This window comes from Salvelinus sp. IW2-2015, linkage group LG22 (assembly GCF_002910315.2).
Source record: "Salvelinus sp. IW2-2015 linkage group LG22, ASM291031v2, whole genome shotgun sequence".
Classification (NCBI taxonomy): Eukaryota; Metazoa; Chordata; class Actinopteri; order Salmoniformes; family Salmonidae; genus Salvelinus; species Salvelinus sp. IW2-2015.
Window position 1 is genome coordinate 4,144,878 of NC_036862.1, and position 20,031 is coordinate 4,164,908.

Consider the following 20,031-nt stretch of genomic DNA (forward strand, 5'->3'; position numbering starts at 1 on the left):
TTTTTCACAATAAGCGACCACTTAGCGCTCCGATAATATTGTCCTTGATGCGCATGCGTAAAAGTCCCCATTTACAGTAGGCTCTTCTTGTTCACACGCACATAGACAACAACAAGTAGAGTCGACCATTAAACTATGAGAATGGTTTACCAAGAAAAACTTCCAAAAGGTCTAATTCCGAAAGGACTAGTGCTCCAATTCCTTTTTACCGCAAATTAGTCCTTTTGGAAGTTTTTCATGGTAAGCCATTCTCGTGATTTTATGTTATGGTTGTTGAGCACCCCTCCTTTTCCTTTGTTTGCTGAAGTGCAAAGGCCTGCCTGAACTCCTACCATTAAACTATTTGCTTTCCTATTTTTAACCATTTGACCTTTCACTCTAAATAAATAACACCTTTCAAAATGGCTATTTCCATGAAACATTAGTAGCCTTAAATTGTGCACTCTAATCAATTATACTTGCAGGCTATTACAATTATCTTCAAATGTATATACAGTAACAGTCAAGGTTTGGACACCTACTCATTGAAGGGTTTTTCTTTATTTTGAGTTTGTTCTACATTGTAGAATAAAACTATGAAATAACACATATGAAATCATTTAGTAACCAAATGTGTTAAACAAATAAAAATATGCTTTAAGTTTTAGATTCTTCAAAGTAGCCACCCTTTGCCTTGATGACAGCTTTGCACATTTTTGGCATTCTCTCAACCAGCTTCCAACATTCTTGAAGGAGTTCCCACATATGCTGAGCACTTGTTGCCTGATTTTTCTTCACTATGTGGTTCAACTCATCCCAAACCATCTCAATTGGAATGAGGTTGGGTGATTGTGGAGGCCAAGTCATCTAATGCAGCACTCCATCACTCTCCTTGGTCAAATAGCCCTTATACAGCCTGGAGGTGTGTTTTGGGTCATTGTCCTGCTGAATAACAGATGATAGTCCCACTAAGCGCAAACCAGATGGGATGGCGTATCGCTGCAGAAAGCTGTGGTAGCCATGATGGTTAAGTGCGCCTTCAATTCTAAATAAATCACTGACAGTGTCACCAGCAAAGCACCCCCACACCATCACACCTCCTCCTCCATGCTTCACGGTGGGAACCACACATGCGGAGATCATCCGTTCACTTACTCTGTGTCTCACAAAGACATGGCAGTTGAAACCAAACATCTCAAATGTGGACTCATAACCAAGGACAGATTTCCACCGGTCTAATGTCCATTGCTCGTGTTTCTTGGCCCAAGCAAGTCTCTTCTTTTTATTGGTGTCCTTTAGTAGTGGTTTCTTTGCAGCAATTCGACCATAAAGGCCTGATTCACACAGTCTCTTCTGAACAGTTCATGTTGAAATGTGTCTGTGAAGCATGTATTTGGTCTGCAATCTGAGGCTGGTAACTCTAATGAACTTATCCTCTGCAGCAGAGGTAACTCTGGTTCTTCCTTTCCTGTGGCGGTCCTCATGAGAGCCAGTTTCATCATAGCGCTTGATGGTTTTTGTGACTGCACGTGAAGAAACTTTCAAAGTCCTTTCCGCATTGACTGAACTTAACGTCTTAAAGTAATGATGGACTTTCGTTTCTCTTTGCTTATTTGAGCTGTTCTTGCCATAATATGGACTTGGTCTTTTACCAAATAGGACTATCTTCTGTATACAACCCCTACCTTGTCACAACACAATTGATTGGCTCAAACGTATTAAGAAGGAAAGAAATTCCACAAATTAACTTTTAACAAGGCACACCTGTTAATTGAAATGCATTCCAGGTGACTACCTCATAAAACTGGTTGAGAGAATACCACAAGTACGCAAAGCTGTCATCAAGGCAAAGGGTGGCTAGACATTCAATTATCTGGCAACAGCTATGGTTTTTATTTCAGCTCATTAAACATGGGACCAACACTTTACATGTTGCGTTTATATTTTTGTTCAGTATATTTGTAATTGGCAGAATTCAAGGGGGGAGTGATTTTTGAGAGAAAAAAAATGTACTGAGGATTTTTAGAGACCAGCTGTAACAACTTTCGTCTGGTGAAGGAGAAGAGGACCAAAATGCAGCGTGGTAAGTGTTCGTCATATTTTATTAAACTGAACACTAAACAAAATAACAACGAGGACAAAACGAAAACGAAACAGTTCTGCAAGGTGAACATACACTAAGACAGAAAATAAACACCCACAACCAAAATGGGGAAAACAGGCTACCTAAGTATGATTCTCAATCAGAGACAATGATCGACAGCTGCCTCTGATTAAGAACCATACCAGGCCAAACACAGAAATACAATAACATAGAAAAAAGAACATAGACTACCCACTCCATCTCACGCCCTGACCAACCTAACACAAAGACATAAAAAAGGAACTAAGGTCAGAAAGTGACCCCAGCTGTAAACCATGGTTCCCATAACCATTTTCTGCTCTCTTAAGAGGTCTTAACAAGGAAAAACAGTGGTGAAATACAGAATTGAAGGATGTGAGAAAAGTCTGGTAAGCAGACTTCACATCGGCATGGTTATAAATATTTGCGCTCGGTATTACTGTTGTTAAATATTCTACATTTAATGCTACTTTCAATTCCCACCTGTTCTTTTCCAGCTGACAAACAAAAGTGGAATATTTGAGTGTTCATAAATGCCAGTATAATGAATCAGTGAAAATATGATCAATAAGGATGACTGATGAACTGGTCACTTTTGTGGGCTTGTAGACGAGGGGATATACAGTAGATAGCTTGAGTATAAAGTATTCAAAAAGTCAGATGTCAGTAAGTGGTTCTCACTTTTAAATAAATTCATGTTGTAGTCACCCAACAGAAAATACATTTTATCAGAATTTTGAATCAAATCCAAGCTTGATGCAATGACATCATTAAAACTACCAATGTCAGTATCGTGTGGCTTATAAACACATCAAATGATGACTTTAACATTATGGAATTTCTATAAAGAGAGATTCAACGTCGATGATATGAGATCCTCTCTTACAAAGAATGCAAGACATTTATGAACAAAAATGGACAGGGTCATTGACAACAGACATCCCATGTACCACCACAACCGCACAAATGTTATATAAGGTTGTTTAGCATCTGCAAGGAGAGCGCTTACTCATAGCCACTCATTTAATACAGATCAGTGAAGCACATTTGTTTCTTCAACCCCTCAGGGTTGGGTATTGTGTGTAGATTGATGAGGGGGGGGAAAACGATTTGATCCATTTTAGAGTAAGGCTGTCATGTAGCAAAATGTGGAAAAAGTCATGGAGTCTGAATACTTTCCGAATGCACTGCATACTCTGACCTCGTTGTGTACAGTATGTGTTGAGGGTATGTTTATGGCATTACACTGGGGCATGTGCAGGGCATTGAAAAACACGTCATTCTGAGCACACCAAGAAAAGCCATAAGCCTACAGAGCTTCTAATGCAACCTTCAAATCCCCAGGACTCTCTCTAATATTTGGTGCTTATAGCAGGATGATGCAATGATCTTTCATCTACATAAAACATCATCTGCATTTGACACAAAGCCATAAAGTATTCGATGCCATTTTACTCCATTGTGTTTCACTGCTTCTCTCTGATATTACCTCTGAGAGCAGTCACCCCATCAACCACTCACCAGTGTGAAAGAAGCCTGGGCTGCATCTCAAATGTCACCCTATAGAGGCAATAGCGTACCTTTTGAGACGCAGCCTTAAAGTACTGATCAAGGATTGGCATGATATCAAATATACCCATTATGAGTCACATTTAGTATGAATTATGTTAGCTTTCCTAGTACATTTATTCATGAAAGACTAAGCTGTTTAATGAATTGTGAGGCATTGACATATGGAATATGATCAATCAGATTTGTCCTGTAATGGATGGTCCTGTGTGTGTTCCATACATTGCAGAAATACAGTACATTCTAAACCAGCATCTAAAGCAAAGATATTGTGACACTGATACACATTCCAAAATATTCTCACTTGTATTTCTCTGTGGTACTTCAACCTCTTAAACTCTCGAATGTTCTTCAATGTTCCTAATCTGGAAATAATCAAAAGGTTTATCCAGTGAAGGCCTCGTAAAGCTCCATTCAGCTTCATAAAGCAGATACAGTGTATATGTGGTGCTCAGATTTGAAGATTCAGTGTAATCTAACAAGGAGATCACTGTGTTTAAATCTAGTGGCCAGTGTACAGTATGTGTATAGAGGAATAAGAAAGGCTTACCTCAAAGTATAGGCTTCCTACCATGGATTGCAAATGTATGTATGTTGTCATTCTATATATATGGATGTTGTATGTGACACATTTTTTCAATGTATATATATCGGAGCGCATGGCTGATAAACCCAAATCATTATATACATGCCATCAAGCAAGTAGGCAGCAATCATAATTTGAGTGACTAATTCCACAGCATATTATTTATAATGAAAACACATAAATGGCAGTGGAACAGAAGTGATGTTGCCAGCAAGCTGGGTGAGTCTCAGACACAGACTAAATACGGCAGGCCTGGTGGCTGCCACCGCCACATCCCACAGATAAGGGAACCATGGTAACGGTGATGCAGAAGGACCGGATGATGGGAACAAGGCAGAGAAAAGGCAAAACCCGTACACTAACACAGGAGGATCTCAGCTCTGAGAAAGAGAAACCAAACTGGTTTGTTTATCATGCTCATCTCCAAGAACAAAACAAATAGATGACCCACAAACTGGTTGAATCAATGTTGATTCCACGTCATTTCAATGAAATTACATTAAACTAACGTGGAATAGACAGTGAACTGACGTCTGTGCCCAGTGGGTACTGTGTAGGGTGAAAGTCAAGTAATCCATTTCCTAATGAAGGTACACACACCACTAAGCTTTGAGGGTGGTGGTAATGCACTCCAAGCAAATCACTGGTGGCCTATTTACAGTAAAGTAGACTGATTAGACATAGACACCCAACCGGTAAATGGATGCACCGGTAAAATGACACTGAGGCTCAGCAGAAATATGAGATTGTGAACCTGAATTGGGATGACCGAAAATGGAAAACTAGCGAGTGGTGTTCGGTAAGGAGAAAATGTTTTTTGAAACAGAGTGAGACAGGAAAGTACTGTACTGTAGGAAATTGTCCAATAAGAAACACTGTAAAAAAAAATCTGTTTCAAATGTTTAAAAATACAAATGTTTTGCCTCAAATGTAATTTTTTTTTTTTTTTTAAGATTTAGTCAAACATTGAAAAAAACATTAAAACGCATTGTTCAAACGTTAATTTTTTAAAAACTATTGGCCGGCGTCCGGGGCAACAGATTCCCAGGGATTTGGAGGGATTTCAAGATTACAACATGATTACAGCATGTGGACACTGATGGAAAATGTTGGAACTTAACCGTGAAATCTGTCCAGAAACTATAGAAACGTTTTAATTAATGAAACTCAGTGCTGAATTAATGAAAAGTAGACAATATATTTATCCCCAGTAGTGTAGTACAGATGTTCAATACAAACATGCATATGGGGGTTACACAATCCTATTTGAAGAGGAGGCTAGATTTTGAAGGGGTCTGATCTATGTTATGGAGCATTTTTTGGGTGCCATTACTGATATTGATGTACCACAATATGAGATTTTATAACTGCAACAAATATAACTCTTTAATTGTATGTAACACAGCAGTATCCCCCGCCCCCCAAATAAATCAGAGGGCAAAACTTAGTGAGTCTGTATCCATGGGATCCTGATAAAATCTTCCATATCAAATGTGTTTCCTCCAAAAATGTGTGCTGCTCCAAACAAAACACTAATGACCAAACAAGTTCAAATAACATTTGTAACAAGCATTTTGTGTTTGTATCATGCACTCTGTATTGCAGCTATCCATTTGTTATCGACAGACAGTGATGGGACAGGAACAGTTGTGGGCTCCACTAGCAGCTGGCAAAAGGTAACATCATGCCAACCTGAGGACAAAAACATACACCGGGCTTTCCTTTCTATAAATAACATAGTGTAGTCGTTGTTTAAGCAACTAGAGCAGAAATAATACTAAAACATTGCAAGTCCTTACACGAGAAAGACGTATGCTGGTTTACACTCTCAGAAGAAAAGGTGCTACCTACAACCATAAAGGCTTCTTCGGCTTACCCCTCCACAAAGAACCCTTTGGCAACCCTTTTTCTAAGAGCACAGTGCCAGTGCCAGCTGAGAGAGGTATGACAAGTAGTCAGATAGTGGGTGGTGTGAGATATGATATTCAGTGAGACATTGTTTCTAATCTCCACGATAGGGGCTGTCAGGCAGCTTTAACCCGGGACTTGTCACCAAGTCGTGGGAACTGATACTAACAGCCTTTGAAGATTGGTCCAGCTGACCTCCTCAATCTGCTCACAGTCTAAGCCCACCCCCCTGTAGGAATACTCCTTTTCTATTAGCAGAGTGCCCTGTGGATGAACTATCATGCAGCACTTATATTGTCTTGATTACTCAGCTTGGAACGGGTCCAGGATTTGGAGTGATGCTGATACATTTACCGCTGCTCGGAGAGAGAGACGGAAAGGACCATAAACGGACGAAAGAATATTGTGTAATAAAATATTCATAAATACTCCTGAAAGGATCTGGGTCACTTCGTACAAAGATGTTTGGGTTGAAACAAAGAGAAGCAGGCGCAAGAGCGGACTGGTCATCCAATGAGACGGTGATGTTTTGATTTGACATCGGTGGCTGAAGCTTGAAAGACATGGAGGGGGATGGACCTGGAAAGTATTTCTACCTGGTGACATTGTGGTGAAAGCACAATTCATATCTTTAATAAATATCACTCCAATGAAAATGATCAGTTTGATTAAATCAGATGTGACGAACCTATTATACATCTATTATTCACACTAAACTGTACATGTAATCTACAAAATCACGAGACAAATCACACCAAAACCACACAACCAGTATCCCATTGTCACATGCTGGCTTATTCCCATACATCTAGTTCTCTGAAGCCTGTTTTACCCATGCTTGTCATCTGACTGCTTGGTCCCTGGCTTTCTACTTCCTGATTGTACGGGCTCTGGTTATTTTCTAGTTTATGGTTCTTTGGTACCCTGCTGTCTAGGTCCTCCTGGTCTAGAGAATGATCTTGTTCCTCCTGACCGTCTGATCTATAGTTGTCTGGCTCTGGTTGTGGGTGATCTCGGGTCTGCTCCTCTTCCTCTGGACTGTGGCCGTCTAGCTGGCGCCGGCTCATCCCATTTAATCTGATTTGCAGCTCGTTGAGCCTCTGGGATACATACTGTCTCTTCAGCTCTAACATCATTGTTCCATTACGACTCAGGGCCTTCTCGGGTGTTGCACCCTGGAAGGGACGGAGGGAGAGAACGAGAGAGAGTCACCACAGCATCAGAATTTCAAATGTTCAATTAAAGAGGCTTATGATGCAAACCAGAAACATTTGAGGTTTGGTCAAAGCTTTGCTGTCTCTGCTTCAGCCACGTCTTCACCTGGGTCCTCTTCTGGAGTTGAACGCTGAGCTGCAGGAAAACCTCATTCAGATGGTCCATCTCCTTCTCCAAACAGTGAGCCTTCGACAGAGAGAAGGGTCAAGCAACCATCAACTCAATAATCCTCCTGAGGGGATTGTGAAGTAAGTTCTAAACAACATGTACAGTACAATGGCTCAATGTGGAAATTCACTGCAGGAAAACATGGTGGAACTGTCAGCAAAACTTACTTGGACAGGTGTTCTTAAATATTGTCGAGAAGGTCCTGAAAAATAGATTGAGGACATACATGGGCTTTGCAATACACAATACGTACCTACATATATTTTTGTAATACATATTTCTATATAGTTCAATACAGAACACATTCTTACTGTTTTCACAGTACGTGCATATGATATAGACCTAATATTATCAAAACAGGTTACCCTTTTCAGTGTCCTCTGCTGGAAATTGCTTAAGATCCCACACGATTTGCTCCACATTGAAATACTTATATCGTTGGAGTCTAAAACACAATTGTAAAGGATTGTAAACATTTTGTAAATGTTTTTATGAGGTCATTGTCAAAAGTGCAACACAAACCTGTCTGACAAGAGGTGCTCCGTGAACTGGCTTTCAGTGGGGACACGGACATTGAGAAAGTCCTCTACTAACTTCCCAGGAGACTGGTCTGAGGTCAGTGAGGTGTCCCTCTCCGCCTGTAAAAGTAAGGCACAAGTCTGCCCGCTGCAGTCAACAGTACAGTATATTTACCTGTGAATCAATGGGTTCCAGAAACGTCAAGGCTTCTTACCTTGTTTGCATCATATCTGAAAGAGGCGTTGAACAGCTGAAGGCTCAAAGCAGAGATGGCATGATGGAGGACTTGCATGAAGCGTTCAGGCTTGGAACCTAATACAGGACATTCATCTGACATGATAAACCTACTTTGGGAGAACATCAACAACAAAATAGTACAACAAAAATCCGAAGTAACATAAAAATTCATACCGCTTAAAATGTGACCATGCTTCACAACATTATTATCTATTTACCTGAAGCAATATAGGCCATAGACTGTAGGAGAGTGGCAATAAACTGTCCCACACTCTCAAGCTTTGCCTCACAGAGATACAGAATCTGGTTGGTGGTGTCAAAATAAAAGTCCCCATTGCAGTGTGACACCAGGCCCTCGTAGGCTGAGACAGGAACCGTTTTGGACAGAAGCAGCATGACAGGGGGAAAGATTTGGGTGTTGCAAAGCAGTTTCACAACATGACAGCCGAACAGGAAGATGGCAAAGTGCTGTGGGGAGAGGTTGTCCAGGGCAACGGGAATCAGGTGCACTGCTGGGTCCTCTGTGGTCTTGTCAGTACTGGCTGGAATACAAACTGTAGTGTCAGAGGACATCACTAGTGTACTGTACTAGTCAGCTAAGCAGATATACAGTACCAGTCAAAAGTTTGGACACACCTACTCATTCAAGGGTTTTTCTTTATTTTTACTATTTTCTACAGTGTAGAATAATATGAAATGGGGCCTCCCGGGTGGCGCAGTGGTCTAGGGCACTGCATCGCAGCGCTAGCTGTGCCACCAGAGTCTCTGGGTTCGCGCCCAGGCTCTGTCGCAGCCGGCCGCGACCGGGGGGTCCGTGGGGCGACACACAATTGGCCTAGCGTCGTCCGGGTTAGGGAGGGTTTGGCCGGTAGGGATATCCTTGTCTCATCGCGCTCCAGCGACTCCTGTGGCGGGCCTGGCGCAGTGCTTGCTAACCAAGTGGGGCGGGTGCACGGTGTTTCCTCCGACACATTGGTGCGGCTGGCTTCCGGGTTGGAGGCGCGCTGTGTTAAGAAGCAGTGCGGCTTGGTTGGGTTGTGCTTCGGAGGACGCATGACTTTCGACCTTCGTCTCTCCCGAGCCCGTACGGGAGTTGTAGTGATGAGACAAGATAGTAATTACTAGCGATTGGATACCACGAAAATTAGGGAGAAAAGGGGGTAAAAAAATAAAAAAATTAAAAATAAAAAAGATTAATATGAAATAACACATATAGAATCATGTAGTAACCAAAAAAGTGTTATACAAATCAAAATATATTTTATATTTGAGATTCTTCAAAGTTGCCTTGATGACAGCTTTGCACACTCTTGGCATTCTCTCAACCAGCTTCACCTGGAATGCTTTTCTAACAGTCTTGAAGGAGTTCCCACATATGCTGAGCACTTGTTGGCTGCTTTGCTTCACTCTGCGGTCCAACTCATCCCAAACCATCTAAATTGGGTTGAGGTCGGGTGATTGGAGGCCGGGTCATTTGATGCAGCACTCCATCCCTCTCCGTCTTGGTCAAATAGCCCTTACACAGCCTGGAGGTGTGTTGGGTCATTGTCCTGGTGAAAAACAAATTATAGTCCCACTAAGCGCAAACCAGATGGGATGGCGTATCGCTGCAGAATGCTGTGGTAGCCATGCTGGTTAAGTGTGCCTTAAATTCTAAATAAATCACTGACAGTGTCACCAGCAAAGCACCCCCACATCATCAGACCTCTTCCTCCATGCTTCACGGTGGGAATCACACATGTGGAGATCATCTGTTCACCTACTCTGTGTCTCTCAAAGACACGGTGGTTGAAACCATATATCTCAATTTTGACTCATCAGACCAAAGGATAGATTTCCACCTCTCTAATGTCCATTGCTCGTGTTTCTTGGCCCAACCAAGTCTCTTCTTCTTATTGGTGTCCTTTAGTAGTGGTTTCTTTGCAGCAATTCAACCACGAAGGCCTGATTCACACAGTCTCCTCTGAACAGTTCATGTTGAGACGTGTCTGTTACTTGAACTCTGTGAAGCATTTATTTGGGCTGCAATTTCCGAGGCTGGTAACTCTAATGAACTTATCCTCAGCAACAGAGGTAACTCTGGGTCTTCCTTTCCTGTGGCGGTCCTCATGAGAGTCAGTTTCATCATAGCGCTTGATGGCTTTTGCAACTGCACTTGAAGAAACTTTCAAAGTTCTTTAAGTTTTCCAGATTGACTGACCTTCATGTCTTAAAGTGATGGACTGTCGTTTCTCTTTGTTTATTTGAGCTGTTCATGCCATAATATGGACTTGGTCTTTTACCAAATAGGGCTATGTTCTGTATACCAACCCTACCTTGTCACGACACAACTGATTGGACCAAATTGGACCAAAGACATTCACAAATTAACTTTTAACAAGGCATACCTGTTAATTGAAAATGCATTCCAGGTGACTACCTCATGAAGCTGGTTGAGAGAATGTCAAGAGTGTGCAAAGCTGTCATCAAGGCAAAGGGTGGCTACTTTGAAGAATCTAGATTTGTTTAACACTTTTTTGGTTACTACATGATTCTATACGTGTTACTTCATAGTTTTGATGTCTTCACTGATGTTCTACAATATAGAAAATAGAAATAAATACAGAAAAACTCTTGAATGAGTAGGTGTGTACAAACCTTTGACTTGTACCGTATACTGTGAATAAAAGTAACATGCAGCATTCATTGATTGACAGTACAATTGACCATAGCCCATGATGGGCACTCTAGTCAATATTGCCTTGGACTCGAGTCCCGTCTCGAGTCCCAGTTGTTATCTCCAACATTTCAATCAACAGTTACAGAGGATTATCTCTTCTCTCGGGAGAAGAGAAGCATGGAGCATTAGAGAGGTTCAAGCTGTCCCTAACCTCTGTCTACACCAGATAGGTTCTGGAGGGACTCCTGTATCTCCTGCAGGGTCCTGGACAGAGGGGTCATTGCCACTAGTTTGGACAGGTCCTGTTCACTCAGACAGGGGGCTGTGCTCTGTAGGTGTACTAGTACAGAAGAGCAGAAGATAAGTTGGAAGTTAATGCACAACACTGCAAAGTCCTATATGTGTGGGAGTAGTTGCATGTCCCACTTCATAGGGCGAAGCAAGTTGACCGAGTAAAAAAAAAAATACTGTGTTGAAAAGCATTAAAGTCATTCAGGTTGAATAAACAAAACCACTGTTCCTAGATGTGGCCCGACTGCGGTGTCCGTGTCTCCTCACTTCATAACTTAACACTGTCTACTGAATTTGCAGTGGGCTGAGGTAACATATCCTCGCAATATGCCTGGCTCTTCTAATCATTCATATAAGAAGTTGTGTAGAAATATACTCACAGCTGGTGAATAAGACTACAGGTGTACATGAGGGGAATGATTTGAACAGTGTCTATATCCTACCTAGATCATGAGGTGGTGGTCCTGTCTCATGGCCTGATGCAGGTTTGGTCATGTTGGCTGAGGAAAACTAAAAACCGAAAATAATATAATTAGTTATTAGTATTCACAATATCCACATCCCATATTCCTTTTGATTGACAACCTTTGGATGTAAATACAGATATGCTGGTGAATGGTTGTGGTCCTCTGTAGCTCAGTTGGTAAAGCATGGCGCCTGGATTGACAGGATAGTTGGTTCGATTCCCTGAACCACTCATACGTTAAAAATGTATCCACGCTTTGGATAAAGAGCCTACTAAATGGCATATATTATTATTACATTACAATGGGGTGCTTGTCTGATACTAAGCATTATTAGCTATAATAATGCTATAATAATGCTATACAGTTTATTAGGTACACCCAATTAGTACCGGGGAACGACCTCCCTTTGCCTCCAGAACACCCTGAATTATTTGGGCCTGGAAACATTGCTCAACTGGTGTCAATGTAAAAACATTCCCCACAACATTACACCACCGCCGTTGACTCCAGGCAGGATGGGGCCATGGACTCATGCTGCTTACGCCAAATCCTGACTCTGCCATCAGCATGACGCAACAGGAACCGGGATTTGTCAGGCCAGGCAATGTTTTTCCACTCCTCAAATGTCCAGTGTTGGTGATCGTGTGCCCACTGGAGCCGTTTCATCTTGTTTTTAGCTGATAGGAGTGGAACCCGGTGTGGTCGTCTGCTGCAATAGCCCATCCGTGACAAGGACCGACGAGTTATGCGTTTCCGAGATGCCGTTCTTCACACCACTGTTGTACTGCACCGTTATTTGCCTGTTTGTTGCCCCCCTGATAGCTTGCACGATTCCTGCCATTCTTCTTCGACCTCTCATCAACAAACTGTTTTTGCCCACAGGACTGACGCTGACTGAATGTTTTTTGTGTCGCACCATTCTCTGTAAACCCTAGACACTCGTGAGTGAAAAGCCCAAGAGGCCGTGCCGTTTCTGAGATACTGGGACCGGCGCACCTGGCACCGACGATCATACCACACTCAAAGTCGCTTAGGTCACTCGTTTTGACCATTCTAACGATCAATCGAACAGTAACTGAATGTCTGAATGCCTGCCTGCCTACTTTATATAGGAAGCCATGGCCACGTGAACTGGGCGGTGTACCTAATAAACTGGCAACCGAGTGTATATATAACCTTTGGAAGTGATAGGCATTTACCTGTGTGTAGCCTGTGTGCAGCTCACACTCCCTGGTGTCTGTGTGGCAGTGTGCTGCGGTCATGTCCTGCTGCTGCCAGCTCTCTCCGCTAAGTCTGTACAGGACTGCCTCCAATGCTCTGACTACAGCTCCCATCAGCACCACTGACGGTTCTGCTGACAGGTCAAAGGTTGGGATTCAGATCAGTGCAGAAAAAAAAGACCTGTGCACCGCAGTTGCCTTGAGCCGACATCCACAAAGTTTACAGTAGAAAGTGATTTCTGCAAACATCAGGGAAATTGCCCTTAAAGGTCTATCGCTGTGCGCTGGTCTTAAATCTGTGTTGGATCAAATGCTGGTCATAGTATAGCAAAGCAATACGTTATCTCTGAGACGTTACCTCTGTAGGCAGATGATTTTTACAGTATAGCAGTTAATAAATGTCTTATTGGCCACTGATTGACATCATTAAGTCGTACCTTTTGTTGATTGGATACGCCCGTCCCCGTCTGCATCCGTATTGGTGTATGGATCATTCTGCAAGGCATCGCGTTCCAATAGCTCTTTCAACAGACCCAACTTTTTGGGTTCCATGTTCTCCAGAACATCCTAGTACGACATAAAACCACTAGTTACGCCGTTCAAAGGACCGATGGGTCTAATGATTGTTTATGTTCTGTCACTTTACAGATTCTAGGGGGACTATTTCTAGACCTGGGTTGAAATACTACTTGAAATGATTTAAAACACTTGACCATGGCTGTTGCAATGGAACCAATAGAGAAGTCCCAAAAGTGCTAACCTTGCCCACCTGGCCCTTCAGGCAGGCTAAAGTATGTGAAAGATTTCAAATAGTAGTTGAACGCAGGTCTGCTACGTTTCTCCTGTCCTATTATGTCATATTTTTCATACCCTCAGCGCATCTGTTTGTTGACAGATATTTCGGTAGAACTCTTGGGTGTCCTTGCGGTGCCTGGCCAGCTGGGACGCCAAATGCAGGTTCTGATCCTCCAGCTTGTCGTAGAGAGTTTTCACGTTGAATTCCTCCAGCTCAAACTTCCCAGTCATGTATCCTTGGGGTAGCATTTGTGGATAATAATAATCACTTGAAATTCCAACGCAAGACTACTGAAAATGTAATTGATCTAGAGGGAAATAGCCTCACTAGTACATTATCATGGTTGGCACTGTCGTCATCCTTGAGTTGGATTTTGGTATAAAATGGATAATCGATCCAAAATGGAAATGGCAGAGCAAAATACTCCTGAAACCATTAGGAAAGGGGCCTCCCTAGTAACTCAAATGTGTCTTCCGCATTTAACCCAACACCTCTGAATCAGAGAGGTGCGGTGGGGGGGGGGGGGCTGCCTTAATCGACATCCACGTCTTCGGCACCCGGGAACAGAGGGTTAATTGCCTTGCTCAGGGGCAGAACGACAGATTCTTTTTCTCCACTTGTCAGCTCAGGGATTTGACGCTCTAACCACTAGGCTATCTGCCACCCCTTTATCCAATGGTATTTCAGTGTCTATGATATTTGGGTACAGTCAAAAACGTCAACTATTCATCTAGAGGGGTAAATAACCTTGTACGTGACCGTATATGTACCATGGGTGGTTTTGAGACTATGAACCTGTCATCATTAATGCAGTGAGTAATCCGAGTTAGTCACCTCCTCCACGGCAGACTGCAGGCTCCTCAGCCTCAGCCCCCTCTCCGACTCCCCTGCAGCCCAGCACCCCCTGGCCATTCAGGCTGAGACGCAAACAAAAGAGAAAAGTCAATCATTGTAGATGTTTTTTTTTTCAGAAGGAGGTTTTCGGAGCAGAGTTTCACTTGCACAGCAAGGTGTCCCCTGGTCAGATGGATGGAGTTGACTTGATTTGTAAAAAAACAACAGTCCTGTTGCATGACGCACCTGAAGACTTCTCAGCCGTGCTCACCATCAGAACTGAATGGGTCATGCCACAGGACTGCTGATTTGTAAGGGACATGCTGCAGTGCAAATCAAATACACCTCTGAAAATACAATTCAGAGAACCTATTATCTGCCATGATTGAATTCTGACCAGAGAGCTGTTAGTAGAGCCACTCCCTGCTATCTACCAACTGTCAATCATAACTGTGGTAAGATCCTATATCAGATAAATGGTTGGCCCACTCCCTGAAAGCTATTAGCCAAGCTAATAAAAGCTAATAGAATAAACCAGTATTGATCGTTTGGTTGCGTCTGGCTGACCTTTCTCCACTGTAGACGTATTCCACTGGAGGGATGGGCTCTCCCAGGCTCCGCCACTTAGGCCTCAGTTTGCCCTGGCACACCAGCTTGGCCCGACTGGGCTTCAGAACCAGAGCTGTGGTGGTGAGCACCAGGATCAGCACAAGCAGGAGACTCAGGACACCTAGAGTGAGGAGATTCCTGAGTCATTCATTCCACGTCAATTCAGCAAGTCACGACACCCACTATTTCAGGTTGTTCTAAAGGTCTCTGTAGTTTAAAAAGATCATATAAACATTCCTGCAACACTTTTTTGTTGAAATATAATTTGATCTCTGAGAAATTAAGCTACTTGATTGCACCCAAATTTGTTTGAAGCAAAATGACCCTAAATTCAAATTCAAATAACTGTATTTTCCTGTGGAGGAACTGACATATACACATGGCTACAATATGTAGTGTAAAGTGTGTCATGCCATATGACAGAGAAGTGCACAGAGATTGGTAACCTGTTGTGCTCTATAGAAGTGTGTCCCAAACTCGGTCCTTGCCCCCCCCGGGTGCACGTTTAGTTTTTTGACCCTCCACTGCACAGCTGATTCAAATAATTAACGATTGATGATAAGTTGGTTATTTGAATCAGCTGTGTAGTGCTAGGGCAAAAACCAAAACGTGCTCCCAAGAGGGGCCCCAGGACCGAGTTTGGGAAACCCTGCTCTATAGTACCTTTTTTGTTACTGTCGTTCATGTTTACTGGTTTTAAGAGACAAGGCTCCACTTAACTTGTTCTTAAGTCTATTCAGACCCTTTGAACATCTTTTTGATACCATGTGTATTTTTCACAGAATCAAAAGAGCCTGTATACTCCCTCTCTTTTTTCTGCTCAGCAATACCTACAGCAGTTCTCTCTTGCTGCATGACAAACTGCTTATGAATTGGTTATCAGTGACATGGAGAAGTGGAACACAGAATTTAAACACAGAGGGGAAAATAAATTGTTCACCAATCAATTCAAAGAAAAACAGGAGGGTGATAATGCACATTCAAAATCGATTCCCACCAAAGAATCAGTCTAGGATTCTCTACTATGGGCCTGTGCCTTGATTTCTCTTCTCTCTTTATGTGTTGTTATTGATTACATATAATTTCAGATGTGAATGGTCAGTGGCTGAATCCCAAATGGCACCCTATACCCTATAGAGAGCACTACTTTTGACCAGAGCCCTGTGGGCCCTGGTCAAAAGCAGTGCACTAACGGGGTTTTTCCATAGATGTCACTCCAGCCCTTTTGGGTTTTAAGCACTAGTGATATTTTGGGAATTGTGTTTTCATCGCCCAGGGTGATTATTGGGACTTGAAAAGAGACGTGTCTACAACCTCTGAATAATCAAAACAGGTGCTTTGTGTGAAGATGTTTAACAGGGAGGAAATGCACCATAAATAGGGAATAGAGTGCCATTTGAAATGCACGCAGAGTCTACCTCACCTACGATGGCGCCCCAGTCAGGCAGCAGGTTGAGCCGGTGTTGTTTGATGACCCCGTGCTTGACCAGTTGGGCAGGGGTCATGGGCTGGAAAACGGCTGCAGTGGGGTCACACTCTGTCCCTCTCTCACTGACCACCACCACTAGACTCCACTCTGGAATGGCGTTGTCCAGGAACACATACTTCCCCGTCTCCGAGAACACGTGTGCAAATCTAATGGGAAAAGAGGAGACGAATCTGAAAAGCACGCCATTGAAGAACCCATTTTGGTTCCAGGTAGAACACCTCTGTGGAAAGGGTTCTACATGGAACCAAAGGGGTTCTACCTGGAACCAAAATGGGTTCTTCATATGGTTCTCCTATGAGGAATGCCAAAGAACATTTCAAGGTTCTAGATAGCACTTTTTTTCCTAAGATTGTATATAGTGCACTACTTTTTCCCAGAGCCCATTCACATAGTTCCCTGTCTCAGGGAACATGTGGGCATACATATGGTAAAAGAAGATTCCCTATCTATTGATTCCCTATCTATTGCCTTTATAGTGCATTACTTTGGGCTATATAGGGAATAGGGTGCCATTTTGGGCACAGCCACAATTAGAGAACAGATGCTTTACATTGCTAATGTGAATCTAATATGACCTAACGGAAGACTGAAGGCCATAAGGTACCTTCATACCTGGTCGAGTTGAACTGAGTCTGCTTCATGAGTCGCTCTAGCCGCCGGAAGGCCCCAAAGTCCCAGCTAGGGTTGCTATTGAAGAGATGGTCTTTCTGATACACTGGGAAGTGGCTGAGGTGACGGTCTGGTTTCAAAATGAATTGTAATAAAATAGGAATGTCGCAAAACAGAATAGTTAAAGGGATAGTTGACTTTATGAAGTTTACCTCAAGATGATACAATCCGTTTCCACTAGCATTCTTACATGCTACAAAAATGCTAGCCAGGAGATTATGGACTTCGCTAAATACCCAGCAAACAAACTCAAAAACAGATTGGACTACTAAAGAAATAAGCAAAAACTTCAAACAAGTGAACTACCCCTTTAAGGTAGAGCCCAGGGGAATGTTTGAAATAGAGGTTGAAAGAATGACATACCATTGTAGTTGATGGTGAGCTGGAAGATGAGCATGTCATTGGAGGAGAGGCATGCTATGGGGTTGGGGATACGAGGGAGGACATCGGAGTGTAGAAGTTCTGCCTTGGATTCCAGATTCCTCCTCTTCCTTGATCGCCTGTCAATAAATTCGATTGGCTCCGCTGCAGGCAAATAATGAACTATTGAAAATATACAGCTTTGCTTTAAGAAATGGCTGAGATACATATAACAGAAACTGACCTAATTCAATCAAACCCAATTACCTGTCAGGGTCATTTCAACAACATTTCGGTCCATCAGAATCCAACCAAATACACCTTCAGAATCAAATTGAACAAAGTGGATGTTTCCAATGTTTGTCACATGGACGTCTGGTCCCAAAACATCCATCATTTTCTACAGGAAAGAAAGGATACATGTCATTAAGGATCTAATGATAATTGGAGTAAATGGATAATAATAATAATGATTGAATTTGTCTGCTATATTCCCGTGTAAATAATACAAATTAATCCATACCAGCATTGGGGTCAATTCCATGTCAATTTAGGAAGTAAACTGAAATTCAATTTCCCATTCCAATTTCCCCCAAATGCTCTTCTATGAGGAAACATCAGGAATTGGAATTTCAGTCTACTTCCTGAATTGACTGAATTGAAAAGGAATTGACCCCAACTCTGATCCATACTATTTTTCTTCACCACAAGGCTATCCCAAGGATACAACAGCTTTAAGAGTCAAGTCGTGAAACACAGGGTTGGGTAGGTTACTTTCTAAATGTAATCCGTTACAGTTACTAGTTACCTGTCCAAAAATGTAATCAGTAATCCATTCCTCATGAAGCTGGTTGAGAGAATGTCAAGTGTGTGCAAAGCTGTCATGATTCCATATGTGTTATTTCATAGTTTTGATGTCTTCACTATTATTCTACAACGTAGAAAATAGTACAAATCAAGAAAAACCCTTGAATGAGTAGGTGTGTCCAAACTTTTGACTGGTGCTGTATATATATAATTCACAAGTCCAACAATGGATGTAGCAACTACAGATTTCCCCTTTAAGTCTATCAAAAGCGTGCGAGTTTGAGCATGTATCCATTAGGCCTATGGATTTATATTTGTATCAGCATGAATTAGATTGAGCAATTAAAGCCCCACTTTTATTCCATAGCCCGGGATCCGCACTACACAGCTATTGTGAGAGCACATTTTCCCCCTGGCTATCGATTGGTTTCAAAAACAATGATTGATAGGCAGCTTAAACTTCTTGAACTCAACCAATATTGGGTTGAAATACACATTTAGATGTGTGAACAGCCATTCACAACAACCACAGTCCGTAAGGCGCAAACAGCTAAATGAGAGAGCAGCAGTGTGATTCACATCAATGCGCTATGTAGATATCAATAATAAGTGATATCCGTATGGCCATAGACTACACCACTGCTGTCATCCTTTCCACCAAGCGTTTATTCAAGTTGGATAATCTTTGGATGCCGACAGCAGTCGCCCCATTGGAAGACATAGCTTGGACTGTAGCCTACAAAAGCCTATTCCTGCTCCTTTCCTGTGATCCATCAAACACATTTGGTGTGTGATCATTGTGGTCTCTGACAAACTTAAACTCGCGCCTTTTTTCAATGCTGATTTGAATGTCATTGACGAAACAGAGAAGTGTCAAAAGTAATCCTCGAAGTAATCATGTCGGTTTTCTAAAGTATCTGTAATCTGATTACAATATGTTTGTTGATGTAAAGGATTACAGTTAACCGTTTTTTTGTCATCCCTTACATGTAACAGATTACATGTGAACCGTTACTCCCCAACCCTGATCACACTGCAGCTATCTCTGTGTCCATACTGTACGTGCTGAAGCTAACTCTAGATTTCAAACATTACCATGTGTCATACATGTCATGCCATCACAACGACACCAGAGTTGGCTATAGCACATACAGTATGGTTTCGAGGCTACTGAAGCAATTTTGGGCACAGTCATGTGATGGAGGTCAGGTCCCCAGAGTGTGTGACTTCTCAGAAAGTTCCAGACGGAACGGGCCATAAGGCTGTACAGTAAGCATGCGGTGGTGGCTGGTGGTGGTGGTGCTCACTCTGCTCCACACTCGGCTTTCATCTGGCTCTTTGATCCCCAGCAGCAGCTGTCCATCTGGGGAGAGCCTGGCAGAGATGTGGGGCAGTCTGGATAGACACGAGGTGTTGCACAGCTCCTCTGCTGATACGTAGCGCTCACAGTGGCAGCTGATGAGGGGAGAGAGACTTTAAGCTACTGAGTTGGAAGAAGGAGGGATTTACAGTATATAGGCTACTATA

At 42.5% G+C, this 20,031-nt stretch overlaps 1 protein-coding gene across 1 annotated transcript in view; it reads right to left on the reverse strand.

Annotated features, from left to right (window-relative positions):
- Positions 1-5,185: 5,185 nt before the first annotated feature.
- The window catches only part of LOC111949697 (uncharacterized), a 28,746-nt gene continuing 13,900 nt past the window's right edge, over positions 5,186-20,031 (reverse strand). Inside the window, exons 11-29 of the mRNA XM_024134512.2 lie at positions 19,773-19,959; positions 17,965-18,097; positions 17,701-17,862; positions 17,281-17,407; positions 16,603-16,814; positions 15,138-15,300; positions 14,571-14,653; positions 13,811-13,971; positions 13,378-13,507; positions 12,920-13,071; positions 11,697-11,763; positions 11,174-11,302; positions 8,522-8,845; positions 8,281-8,378; positions 8,070-8,185; positions 7,913-7,992; positions 7,715-7,749; positions 7,485-7,565; positions 5,186-7,339 (exon numbers count right to left, since the gene is read on the reverse strand). Coding sequence (XP_023990280.2) covers positions 6,959-7,339; positions 7,485-7,565; positions 7,715-7,749; positions 7,913-7,992; positions 8,070-8,185; positions 8,281-8,378; positions 8,522-8,845; positions 11,174-11,302; positions 11,697-11,763; positions 12,920-13,071; positions 13,378-13,507; positions 13,811-13,971; positions 14,571-14,653; positions 15,138-15,300; positions 16,603-16,814; positions 17,281-17,407; positions 17,701-17,862; positions 17,965-18,097; positions 19,773-19,959 — 2,821 coding nt within the window. The 3' untranslated portion in view covers positions 5,186-6,958. The remainder of the gene's footprint in view (positions 7,340-7,484; positions 7,566-7,714; positions 7,750-7,912; positions 7,993-8,069; positions 8,186-8,280; positions 8,379-8,521; positions 8,846-11,173; positions 11,303-11,696; positions 11,764-12,919; positions 13,072-13,377; positions 13,508-13,810; positions 13,972-14,570; positions 14,654-15,137; positions 15,301-16,602; positions 16,815-17,280; positions 17,408-17,700; positions 17,863-17,964; positions 18,098-19,772; positions 19,960-20,031) is intronic.